This window comes from Rhinatrema bivittatum, chromosome 4 (genome assembly GCF_901001135.1).
Source record: "Rhinatrema bivittatum chromosome 4, aRhiBiv1.1, whole genome shotgun sequence".
NCBI classification, from domain to species: domain Eukaryota; kingdom Metazoa; phylum Chordata; class Amphibia; order Gymnophiona; family Rhinatrematidae; genus Rhinatrema; species Rhinatrema bivittatum.
This window is the reverse complement of record NC_042618.1, coordinates 68,739,988-68,752,882: the sequence shown is the minus strand read 5'-3', so window position 1 is coordinate 68,752,882 and position 12,895 is coordinate 68,739,988. Positions and strand designations below refer to the sequence as shown.

The 12,895-nt window shown below is 42.9% G+C and overlaps 1 protein-coding gene across 1 annotated transcript in view; it reads right to left on the bottom strand.

Moving 5' to 3' along the window:
• Positions 1-12,895, bottom strand: part of CNIH1 (cornichon family AMPA receptor auxiliary protein 1) — a 73,392-nt gene that overhangs the window by 43,899 nt on the left and 16,598 nt on the right. Inside the window, exon 2 of the mRNA XM_029598297.1 lies at positions 6,513-6,581. Coding sequence (XP_029454157.1) covers positions 6,513-6,581 — 69 coding nt within the window. The remainder of the gene's footprint in view (positions 1-6,512; positions 6,582-12,895) is intronic.

The following is a 12,895-nucleotide window of genomic DNA, read 5'->3' as shown; positions in this document are numbered from 1 at the left end:
GAGTGAGAAGCCTGTATATCTGAAAGAGAACATGGGAGTGGGAAGCCTGTGTGTGTGTATGCATGAGAGAGATCAGGTGACTGGTATGTGTGAATGTGGGAGAGAAAGAAAGTGATTATGGGAATGAGAAGCCTGTGCATGTGGAGAGAACAAGCATGGGAGTGAGAGACTGGTGAGTGTGTGTGAGAAAGAGAAAGTGATTATGAGAGTGAGAAGCCCATATATGTAAGTGGAACACGGGAGTGGGAAGCCTGTGTGTGTGTATGGCATGAGAGAAACTGTTCAGGAAGGTGACTGGTGTGTTTGTCAAAGATTGGGAGATGATTGGTGTGTGAGAGACAGAAACTGGTCATGGGGGCATGACTGGTATGGTGTGTGTGAGACATGGGCCCTAAGGAAGAGGACCATGAGTATAGAGCTTAGCCACTACTGCTGCTTCTGGTGTGTGCTACAGCCTGCATGGAAGAGGAGTAGGAGAGCTGCTGGAGGGGTAAGTAAAGGTGGCTTTTTAAGTTTATTTTTCTTGATTGACTGCTATTTTAATTATTTAATATTATGTGATGTGTCTGCTTTTTTTGAAATATTTTATTGGTGTTTGGAGAATTTTTAATAGTTTTTATGAGTTTTTAATTGTTGGATGTTATTCTGTTCATAGTTGTTGTGAAACATTTATTCTGCTTATTAGTATAGTTTTACAATTATTTCTGTGTGGGGATCTATAGCTGCTTGCTAGTTCTGTTTTCCTAATAAGAGGTGTATTGGTTTTTAAGGCCTGATTTAATATTTGTAGTGTTGCCTTTTCATAGATAGGGCTGCTCCTGTTTGAGTGTATTCCATAATTCAGGTGTAACTGTGTGTGGATTAGTTTATGTGCATTACTACAGATCCTGGGAGTATGTTAGGTCGGTTCTGTGTCTGTTACATGCTAGTAAAATATCTCTGTAAGTGTTTTATCAGTCTTATTTGTTGCGTTTTCTCAAGAGGACATGCATTGGTGGTAAACTGCTGTCTTTTCATAAGTAGGGCTATTGAGCCTGAAAGTAGAAGGAGTTTGAGTTGCTGTTACTGAGATGACACCAGAACCAGAATATCTTTTTTGTAGAGTGAGTTGAATGGGGAATGTCATAATTCTGCTTTACATCCATTATTGTGGATCAGGGGGGTTCCCGTGGATGCAAACTGTACATTTACATCTAGCCCTGTGACGATCATTGGTCAGTGTGTCACGCATGTGAGAACCATCTGTCAGGTGTGTCCCGACAGAAAAAAGGTTGAGAACCACTGGTCCAGACAGTAATGGGACTTGAAGGTGTGTATAGACAAAGTTTCAGCTTTGCAGATATCTGAAATGGAGACAATATTTAGGAGAAGAACTGAAAGAAAAAAACAAACATGACTAACTTGATGAGGCCTCACAGTCTGTAATCTGAAGACCAGCTAGCGCACAGCAGTGCACAACACAGTCTGCTAGCCAGCTGTAGAGGGAACAATTGGCAACTGCTACTCCCAGACCATTGGGATTGTAGGATACATAGAAATGAGAAACCAGATGATGTGGTAGAGTTCTCAAGTAATGGGCCACAGCCCTCTCACAGTCTAGCAAATGAAGGGCCTTCTTTCCTCTATGTCCGTGCATTGATTTTGGTGAAAAACAGACTACTTTAGGAGAATTCAGGATAGGTAGAAGTACACAACTCTGTTGTGAAAGAATTACAATTGTTCTAGCCAAAGAGATAGTAACTAGGGACACCACCTTCCAGGTAAGAGACTTCACGGAGATCAATTCCAGCAGCTCAACACTAAGATCCCAAGACAAAGTGGTTTCAAAACCAGAGGCGTTACATGCCACAAGTTCTCCATAAATTTTGATACCCAAAAATGAAGGGAGATTATTTGGGTACTACAGAACCCACCTGACAAGGATGAAAATATTTTCCATTTTAAACAGGTACAACACTCCGATGTCTGCTTCCTACCTGAAAACTCTTGACCTTTTTGGACAGCGAAAAAGCAGAGACCACCAAGCATTCAACATTCTTGTCATCAGGCTGAGCGAGGGAAAGTTTGGGAGATATAGAAGATCTTGCTCCTGCATTAGCAGAGAAGGCTTGGAAGGTGAAGCAATAACTGGATGAGATAGGAGAAACCACACCCTGATTGGGTCATGCTTGGATAAGGAGGAAAAGCATTGCCCAATCCTAGAGTACTTCTGGCCACTAACTGCAGTTATGGAAACGCATACAAAAGGTCTCAAGTTAGCAGAGAAGTGACTGCAGCAGACCTGGAATTGCTCCGTAGGATGGAAAAAACATTTTTCAACTTTCCTGTTGCTTTCCAACACAAACACTTCTAAGGTTGATGGAGCCAAAGCCAGGCAGTGTGTTAGGTTGGCAGACTCTGTGGAGGTGATCTGCTAATCTGTCGGAAACTCCAGGAGGGTCTGTTCTCTTAAGGGAGACCTCACGACCAACAGCCTATTCCCAATTTTCTGAGATTCCCAGGTGGTCATGGACACTGTGCCTCCTTACTTGTTTACATAGACTAGCACTTGATTTGACAGTTTGCAACAAAAATCTAATTCCTTGCATGAAATAAGAGAATGCTCTCAATGCAAACCAGAATTGCTCGCAGCTTCAAATGTTTTGTCAGCAAAAAATGCTCAATTACTGATTATGGTCTCTAAGGCAAGAGGAATCAGACACCTGATAAGAGAAAACCCCAAAGAAAGGAAAACATTGCAAGGACCAACAGGTATAGCAACCAATGAAGGAACATCTTCATCGCCGAGGAACCAACGCAAGAGTAGAAGAGTTGACTTAACTGAATTTAATGAGATGAGAAGCCCCAAAGGACAGCTCTCAGGTTTAGGCGCTAAAGGGAACCCTGTTGCCATACAACACAAAACAAGTATTGACCCACAGTGTTCTGGCCTAACTGCAGCAAGATTTGGACCAATGCAGAGGCAGAAAGCCTCTTCTGATGGGAGGAACATACCTTCCTCTACTAAATCTCCCCAAGGCAATAAAGTTTAAGGACTGAGGGCTGAAAGACTTCTTCAGGGAGTCCAAGACCCCCATCTGACATAGTCCCATCACCAGCCAGACGCCTAGGTATGGGAAGATGCACATTCCCTGGCAGTGCAAGTATGAAACATAGAAACATAGAAATGACGGCAGAAGATCAAACAGCCCATCTAGTCTGTCCAGCAAACTTTCACACTTTTTTTTCTCTCATACTTATCTGTTACTCTTGGTCCTTATTAGCAACTTTTTGGTTCTAGTTACCTTCCACCCCCACCACTGATGTAGAGAGCAGTGCTGGAGCTGCATCTAAGTGAAGTACCTAGCTTAATTGGTTAGGGGTAGTAACTGCCGCAATAAGCAAGCTACTCCTATGCTTATTTGTTTACGCAGCCTGTGCAATTCAGTCCTTGTTGGTTGTTGTCTGAATATAAATCCTCTTTTCTTTATTGCCCCCTGCCGTTGAAGCAGTGAGCTGCGCTGGATATATATTCCAAGTGAAGTATGCTGCCACCATCGAGTATTTGACGAAGACCCTCAGGGCAACAAAAAGATCAGGAAGGTAGAACTCAATCAGATCAAGCATACATCCGGTTCCCTGCTTTGAAAAAAAAACAGCAGGGTGCAGTGGAGGGCATCTGTCTTGAACTTCTCCCAAATGAGCCTTCATCAATAAAGGCAGATATCAATCCCCTTGAATTGTTAGAGATAAGTACAGTGAGAACTGAACCCCTTGTTATGCTCCTTGTGAGGAACAGACTCTAATGCTTGTGCTCAAAGGAGTAACTCTACCTCGAGATGCAGTTCAGGGATCAATCAAGGAGGACATAAATACAAGATCAAACAATGGTGTTGCGCTGGAAGAAGGAAGAAGTGTGAACAGTAATCACCCTCCACAACCATGAGGCGCCAATGATCCTTGGCAATTTTCTCCTATCGTTGAGGAATAACTGAAGAATTCTCCCTTATCAATGAAGATGCTAAGGCCAGTCATAAAATTAGGTCTGGAATGTGTGCTCCTACGGCTGACTTCTCATGTTTGTGACCTCTTGCCAGAAGCTGCTGCCCAGATGACATACCATTGAAATTAATAAATGCCTCCAAAAGAAAGGGCACCTTGAAATGAAAAGCTGAATGCATCTGGCACCTTAATCTCCCAAAGAGAATATCACTGAAAAACGGGATGTCAACCCGCTTGCCATTGCCATGGAAGTATCAGACCATAAGACTGATGGGTGACAATACGAATATTTAACATAGAGCTTTGGAAGACTTCCTCCCCCAATGCATTTGGAGAAAAAAAAAGGGACTTCTTTGCCGCTCTGATGTATGTCCATTGCACCATAATGGACTACAGTGGTTGGAGGGCCACCTCAAAAAAAAAGATTGGAGACCTGGAGACTCTGTATTGAGAACCAGGTTCGTTACCCTGGAGGGGAAGAGGCTAGATTGCTGCGATGCAGGCCCCAAAGAATGTGTATCGGGATCACTGCTAGAATTCCTAAAAAATCTCCTCCAAATGACTCCAATCACCTTACCCCACCCAGAACTCTGGCAAGAGAGGTCTACTTGTGGGGACGAGGGGGAAAACCAACACCAAAAAAAAACCCAATCTCCATAGACCCTTCCTCAGAACTTAATGCTGGAGAGAATAGCATTACACTGATAAAGACCATGATCAAGGTGGGGAGTTTGCTCTTCTTCGAGGGGAAAAACTCCCTGGGGAGAGTCTGAAATCCTCTACCATGGGGAACAGACTGTCCAACTGAGGCAAGCCATGTCAAGGTGATGGCAGGATTCCTGCTGAAGGGAATACATTTTTCTTCTTGGGAGTACAGCAGGGTTTTACTCATGTGATGCCCCTGGCCTTTCCAGTGAAGAAGCCCTGGACTTAGTGTCTCAAGCAGATGACACTGACAGGGCTCCAAACCAGCATGTGCAACAAGATGCCCCACCAGGGAAAGGTTTAAGCAAGGCCTTGGATGTACAAAATGAGAAGACTTCTGTGCCTATAGTACCCAAGGCTCCTATGGCACACCCCTGTGTGTTTCCAAAGACCAAAACTGGGTCAAGATGCTGGGCTCCAAGCAGAATCTGTCAGCTGGACTACTAGGCCATGATTTCTGCGCAGTGTGTACAGATGGTACAGCCACCCCAGAGTACACCAATTGACAGCGACCAGATACTTGTGTCAACAGCACTAGGGGCCACAAGCTCCCCCCCAACAAGGACTTCTGCTCCAATACTCTGCACTTTAGTATCCTGCTCAACCACAAGACTATGGTGGAGCCAAAATCCGGCACAACAGGGAGGGGAAGCCCTGTTTGAAAAGCCCCTGCTCAACCCATGTTTATATCTGAGGCAAGAGAAGCATCTCAGTCACACGTTTAAGATCTATGGAAACAGAAATCAAAAGCTATTCTCTTTTTTTTCCAGTACTGAAAGTGCTGTTTGAGAGGCTGCCTAGGCAGCAATGAAAAAGAGAGAGAGAGTATGTTAGTTAGTGCAATAGCTTGGTCAAAAAGACAGATTCACAAGGCAGCACATGCATGGGAACTCTTGAATATGCTCAGTAGTAAAAGCTTCACTGAGCTAGAGAGATGACATCACCCCACCGGAAGTGATTAATTCAGTCCTGCTTATCGATGGAGAAATTGGAGTAATTTAAGAACAAAATTTCTCCCTAATTCCAAAAACAAGTTCTCAATATTCTTCCACCCAACTCCCCCTTTTTTCATTACAAAGTTGGGGAACTGCTTTTATCAAAAGGGCATATTGAAGATCTTACCTGTGCACTTGAAATGCTACTCAAGTTGCTCTAGTTGTGCCACCCAATACCCATTTCTTCCTCCTCCCTCCAATATCTAAGTAATCCTGGCCAGCCAGTGGAGCAGAAGACTGAGCTGGGACTTGAACTTTGATTTCTTGTAAGATAGCTCACATGGTATCACAGATCACAGGACAATGACCTCATAAGACCATTGGCATATAACAGCTTTCCCATCTCACTGAAACAAGCAAAATGAATTCCACAAAACATGAAAAAAAAAAAACACAAAACTCATGAGCTCATTATAAATCTGAACAGGCAGATGAACAAGCACACTGAACAAAACTGTAAAACAGATGTTCCTAACAAAAAAAATTGAAAAAAAGCAGCATTTAAACAAACTGAAAAACAGTACACACCTTTAGTGCAATTTTGACTCTCTTAATCTTTTTGAGTTTTTCAACTGTCTTTGCGCGGATAATATAAAAAGCAGATTGAAAGAATGTTAGTGAACTGACAAGATCACAAATAGCTTAAATCAGAGTATGCAAATCTGAACATACAAAGTCAAAAGTCGGACAGACTTTCCCCTAGACAGCACCAATACAAACTATGTACCAAACCTTTTATCAGTAAGAACCTTTATTTTGTAATTTAAAATTATACACACACACATGCAACAAGTATATGTTTGAAAAAGTGTCTGTTATGTTGTTACTTACAGGATTGAGGGTATTACACTGATCTATAGGATTCTTGTAATCTGTCTTCAGCTCATCAAATGCTATGATCTGGAATAAAATTATACCATTAAGGCTTTCAACTTTAAAACAGGAATAAATCCATTATTCAATAATAGTATAACAGCTCATCATAAATTACATTTAAAATTTACTTCACAGTTTCAAACAGAATTCCACACATTTTACAATTAAAATGTAAACTTTACAAGAGGCTTCCCCCACAAATCATTACTGCTAATTCTAGGTTATTAATTTCAGTTAGCAAAAGGTGAGATTTGAGAATGACTGATCTACGCACTAGACACCACACTCAATCCCTATGAAATCCAAATCCCTTAACTAGATAAGATTATAAGAACTGCCATACTGGTCAGACCAAGTGTCTATTAAGCCCATATCCGAATTCCAACAGTAGCCAATTCAAGCATGATCCCAAATATTCCATGTTTATGCCTAGGGAAGAGCAGTGGCTTTCCTAAAGTCTACCTAGTTAATAATGTTTTATTTTATTTATTCATTTATTTTATTTACAGATTTTTTTATACTGCCTATATCAGAAAAAGCAGTGTACAGTTAAGCTACTAGGTAAAATATTTTAACACAACAGAATAATCTATATTATAAAATAATTAACACATCTAAGTTAAAAAAAAAACCAAAACAAAACCCAAACAAACATCAAGAAAAAGACAAATAAAAAGATGTGCTTTCAACTGTTTTTTGAAAAATGTATAGTCAGAAACAGTTCTCAACTCCATGGGTAACTCGTTCCACAAAAAACTCTGGCACGAATTGTCTGAAGATAAGTTTTAGCGGTGGGAACAAGTAAAATCTTACCTGCAATCTTTAAGGACATCAGAGGGACATACCATGCTAGTTTATTAGACAGTGAAATCGGAACAGAATAAAGGGCTTTATGTACAACAAGAGTCACAAGTTTGAACTGAATCCTGTACTTAACAGGAAGCTAATGAAGTTGGCACAGCACAGGAGAGATATGCTCCCTGACAAAGCAGGAAGTAAGATGGGTGGCAGCATTTTAAAGCAACTGAAGAGATCTAATCATATATATTTGGCAATCCAGCATATAGCGAGTTGCAATAGTCCAATGTGGTCAGGATAAATGCTTGCACTACTGTTCTGAAGACGGTAAATATTTTAAAGTATGAAGAACCCGAAGCTTAAAAAATGCTGACTTAATTACGGCTCATTGCTTTTGGCTTAAAGCCTCAGCTGAGTCCAGTATAAAGCCAAGACCTTGAATTGTAGGCGAGAAGGTAAGCGGTTGACAGTCAACAATCATTACTGGTAAGACTACTTGATCTGGATGCCTGCTTAGCCACAAGGTCTCAGTTTTAGCAAGGTTAAGAGTAAGACCATATTGTTTAAGCCATAGCTTTATGGCAGAAATACAGATTGTTTTACTAGTTGATGCCCCATTAGTTAAGGTTTGTGAAACTACTGTGAATCAGCGTAGATTTTTAATTCTTCCACATACGATGAAATAACACAAGACAAAGGCTGCAGATACAGATTAAACAGCACAGAAGATAAAGGGGTTGCACAGGGTTCAGCTTTATCAAGGGGCTTCCATGATAAAAATGATCAATCAGCCTTAACTTGAAAGCACCGACACAAATATGATTGGAACCAAGGTAAGATAGTACCTTCGATGTCCAAAGAACGCAGTTGACCCAAAAGAATGGAATGAGCCACACAATCAAATGCAGTAGAAATGTCCAAAGAAACCAAGAACAAAGAATTGCCTTGGTCAAACGTCAACAAAATAGAGCCAGATAGAGCCAATAACATTTCAGTACTATGACTGGCTTAGAAGCCATATTGATCATGATGTAAAAGATGTCTGCTCTCTACAAACTCACAGGCCGATACAGTAAAGCGCGGCCACGGTTACCCTGTTTCTAACCCACTTTGTACGCACAATTTGGACGCGTATGTCTAACCCACGATTCAGTATCCGGTTTTACGCGTCCTTACCGCTTCTTGAAATCGACACGTATCCCTTTCTGCCCGTGGCATGTATGTGTGTTAATGATCGGATTGGCTATTCCCTCCGATACAGTAACGTGTGCCCAGATTATCGCCTTTTTAACCAGCTATTTTGCCGCGTCTTTAACCTGCAAATTTACCGCCTACCCTGACCCTGGCCTTAATGTGGTGAATTTAGCCGCCCAGTCCCAAACCAACCCAATCCACAGAAAAAAATGCTTCTCGCACAAGGGGGAAAAATTATTACAAAAAATAAAGCAAGGTGCAGGGCGAAAATCATTTCTGTATTACGCTCGGGCATCGGGAATAGCCAGCTTGACAAGCATCAGTTAAGCCCCCAGCAGCCGGCGATCGGCGGCAGGGAGCGCAACAAAGCACCTACGTGCGCAGCTCCGATTTTCTGCCTCCTTCGGACGGGCAAGAGAGACGAAATTTCATGGGCAAACTTTCCCCCAGCCCCAGCCGCGGCCATGCAAGCCCCCACAGCAGCAGCAGGGCATCCATGGGTGCCGGTCTCCCGTGCGGGCGCGCTGACAGTTCCGGAGCAGCCCCAGTCCTCTCTCCACTGCTCCCAAGGCGCGCGCCGCGGCTCCCCTGCCTCCTGGGGGCAGCTGGCGACGAGAGCGGCTTCAGCAGCCCGGGGCGGATCGGGCGCTCCCCATGCGAGGCGGCTTCACGGCGTGCGTTCATGCACCTTTGCTGCCTTGAGTGCCCAAATTGGGCGTACAGGTGTGCGTTCATGCACCTTCGCCGGCAGGGGCTGCTGGAAGCTGCCTCGCATGGGGAGAGCCCGATCCGCCCCGGGCTGCTGAAGCCGCTCTCGCCGCCGGCTGCCCCCAGGAGGCAGGGGAGCCATGGCGCGCGCCTCGGGAGGAGTGGAGAGAGGACTGGGGCTGCTCCGGAGCTGTCAGCGCACCCACACGGGAGACCGGCACCCGTGGACGCGCCCTGCTGCTGCTGGGGGCTTGCGTGGCCGCGGCCGGGGCAGGTGAGCTGGGGCTGGGGGAAAGTTTGCCCGTGAAATTTCGTCTCTCTCTTGCCCGTCTGAAGGAGGCGGAAAATCGGAGCTGCGCACATAGGTGCTTTGTTGCGCTCCCTGCCGCCGATCGCCGGCTGCTGGGGCTTGCTGGTGCCGGGCGCTCAAGGTAGCGGGATCTGTAGGAGAACCATCCACTTTCCTGGTGAAATGACAGGTACCAGCGCACCCAAGATACCATATAGGTGCTGTATACCGCTCTATACAGTAAAATGGATTGTGTACGCCTACCGCTTCATGGACGCGGCTTGCATTTGCGTCTCATTTGAATACTGTATCGAGCGGTATGTGATCCAAGTTGTGCGCGCGGCAAATGAGGGTGCGCCCGGCATTGCCGCGCTCTCTTATGCATACTTACTGTATAAGCCTGCTAGTGAGTTGTTTCAAGACCAGCTTTTATAGCAGTTTAGCAAGAGTAGGAAGATGGGTCTATAAACTTCTGAGTCAAAAGGCAGAATGGATTTTTTCAAGACTGGAGTCACAATAGCTTGTTTGCAATAGTCTAGAACACCACACAACATGAGGGAGAGATTCAAGATGTTAGTTAATAGGCTCAGAAAAATCATTTGCAGCTCTCAGTATCTAACTTGAGAGGTACAACCTTAACTATCGAGGGACAGAAAGCAGCTTTACAGTGAGGTTGTTTTATCCAGACAATAGGTAGCAAAGGATTAACAATCTAGGCCAGTTTTAACCATAGAACTACCTGATTGCTGAGATAAATTTGATTCTTGTAAGGGATCCTAGCCTAACTCGATAGGATGCAGGAGCTACCTTATAGTTCGTGACAGAAAATTTGGATTTATGAGCATGTCACTTGTTCAGCTCGTCTCATAGCACATTTGAGCTTAAGGACCTCAAGTGAGAACCGTGAGACACAATGTCTGGTATCTTTAAGCTACATGATCCAAAACAGTAGACAAAGCACTATTAAAAGAGAATACAGGCTGATTATCATTAGTTTCTAAGTCCAGATATGATGAGAGTATTAGCCATTCTGTGGGGAAAAAGGTCAATGTTAAATTGGACCGCAGAACTTCAGTGCGATTGCTGCTTCTGGTGGCGACTGAAGTTTACAGTCATGGAAAATGAAAACAAAAAATTATCTTCCTGGAGATGACTCAAATCTGGTTTAAACCCACTTACGTTAACTGCCTTTATCATATCCTCTAGCAATGAATTCCAGAGCTTAACTGTGCGTTGAATGAAAGTATTTTCTCTGATTTATTTTAAATGTGCCACTTAGTGACTTCATGGAGTGTCACCTAGCCTTTTATATTTTAAAGAACAAACAACCGATTTGCATTTACCCGTTCCACTCATGATTTTGTAGATCTCTACCATAACACCCCCGCAGCTATCTATTCTCTATGCTGAAGAGCAACCAGAACTGCACAGTACTCTAGATAGAGTCACACCACGGAACAATACAAAAGTATTATGATATTCTCCATTCCATTAAAATCATCCATTGTACCTGAAGGCTGCAGGGTGGCCAACGTAAGCCCAATATTTAAAAAAAGGCTCCAGGGGCGATCCGGGTAACTATAGACCAGTGAGAGCCTGACTTATGCCGGGAAAAATAGTGGAAACTATTCTCAAGATCAAAACCGTAGAGCATATAGAAAGACATGGTTTAATGGAACACAGTCAACATGGTTTTACCCAAGGGAAAGTCTTGCCTAACAAATCTGCTTCATTTTTTTGAAGGGGTTAATAAACATGTGGATAAAGGTGAACCAGTAGATGTAGTGTATTTGGATTTTCAGAAGGCATTTGACAAAGTCCCTCATGAGAGGCTTCTAAGAAAAACTAAATAGTCATGGGATAGGAGGCGAGATCCTTTCGTGGATTACAAACTGGTTAAAAGACAGGAAACAGAGTAGGATTAAATGGTCAATTTTCTCTGTGGAAAAGGGTAAACAGTGGAGTGCCTCAGGGATCTGTACTTGGACCGGTACTTTTCAATATATATATATATATATATATATAAATGATCTGGAAAAGAATACAATGAGTGAGGTTATCAAATTTGCGGCCAATACAAAATTATTCAGAGTAGTTAAATCACAAGCAGATTGTGATACATTACAGGAGGAACTTGCAAAACTGGAAGATTGGGCATACAAATGGCAGATGAAATTTAATGTGGACAAGTGCAAGGTACTGCATATAGGGAAAAAAAACCCTTGCTGTAGTTACACGATGTTAGGTTCCAAATTAGGAGCTACCACCCAGAAAAAAAGATCTAGGCATCATAGTGGGTAATACTTTAAAATAGTCAGCTCAGTGTGCTGCAGCAGTAAAAAAAAGCAAACAGAATGTTAGGAATTATTAGGAAGGGAATGGTTAATAAAACAGAAAATGTCATAATGCCTCTATATCGCTCCATGGTGAGACCACACCTTGAATACTGTGTACAATTCTGGTCGCCTCATCTCAAAAAAGATATAGTTGTAATGGAGAAGGTACAGAGAAGGGCAACCAAAATGATAAAGGGGATGGAACAGTTCCCCTATGAGGAAAGGCTGGAGAGGTTAGGGCTGTTCAAGCTTGGCGAAGAGACGGCTAAGGGGGGGATATGATAGAGGTCTTTAAGATCATGAGAGGTCTAGAACGGGTAAATGTGAATCAGTAATTTATTCTTTCATATAATAGAAGGGGACACTCCATGAAGTTAGCATGAAGCACATTTAAGACTAATCGGAGAAAATTCTTTTTCGCTCAATGCACAATAAAGCTCTGGAATTTGTTGCCAGAGGATGTGGTTAGTGCAACTGTAGCTGGGTTCAAAAAAGGTTTGGATAAGTTCTTGGAGGAGAAGTCCATTAACAGCTATTAATCAAGTTTACTTAGGGAATAGCCACTGCTATTAATTGCATTAGTAGCATGGAATCTTCTTAGTGTTTGGGTAATTGTCAGGTTCTTGTGGCCTGGTTTGGCCTCTGTTGGAAACAGGATGCTGGACTTTATGGACCCTTGGTCTGACCCAGCATGGCAATTTCTTATGTTCTTAATAATTCCTAATATTCTGTTTGCTTTTTTGACCGCCACCCTTATTCACTGAGCCAAGTATTTCAACATATCCACAATAACACTTAGATCCTTTTCCTGGATGGTGACGCCTAGTATAGAACCCAACATCTTGTAATTACAGTTTGTATTACTTTTTCTCATGTGCATCACTTTGCGCTTGTCCACATTAAATTTCATCTGCCATTTAGATGCCTAGTCTTCCATTCTTGCAAGATACTCCCTCAATTTCTCGCAACACTTATGATTTAACAAATTGGAATCATTTTGTTTCGTTTGCAAA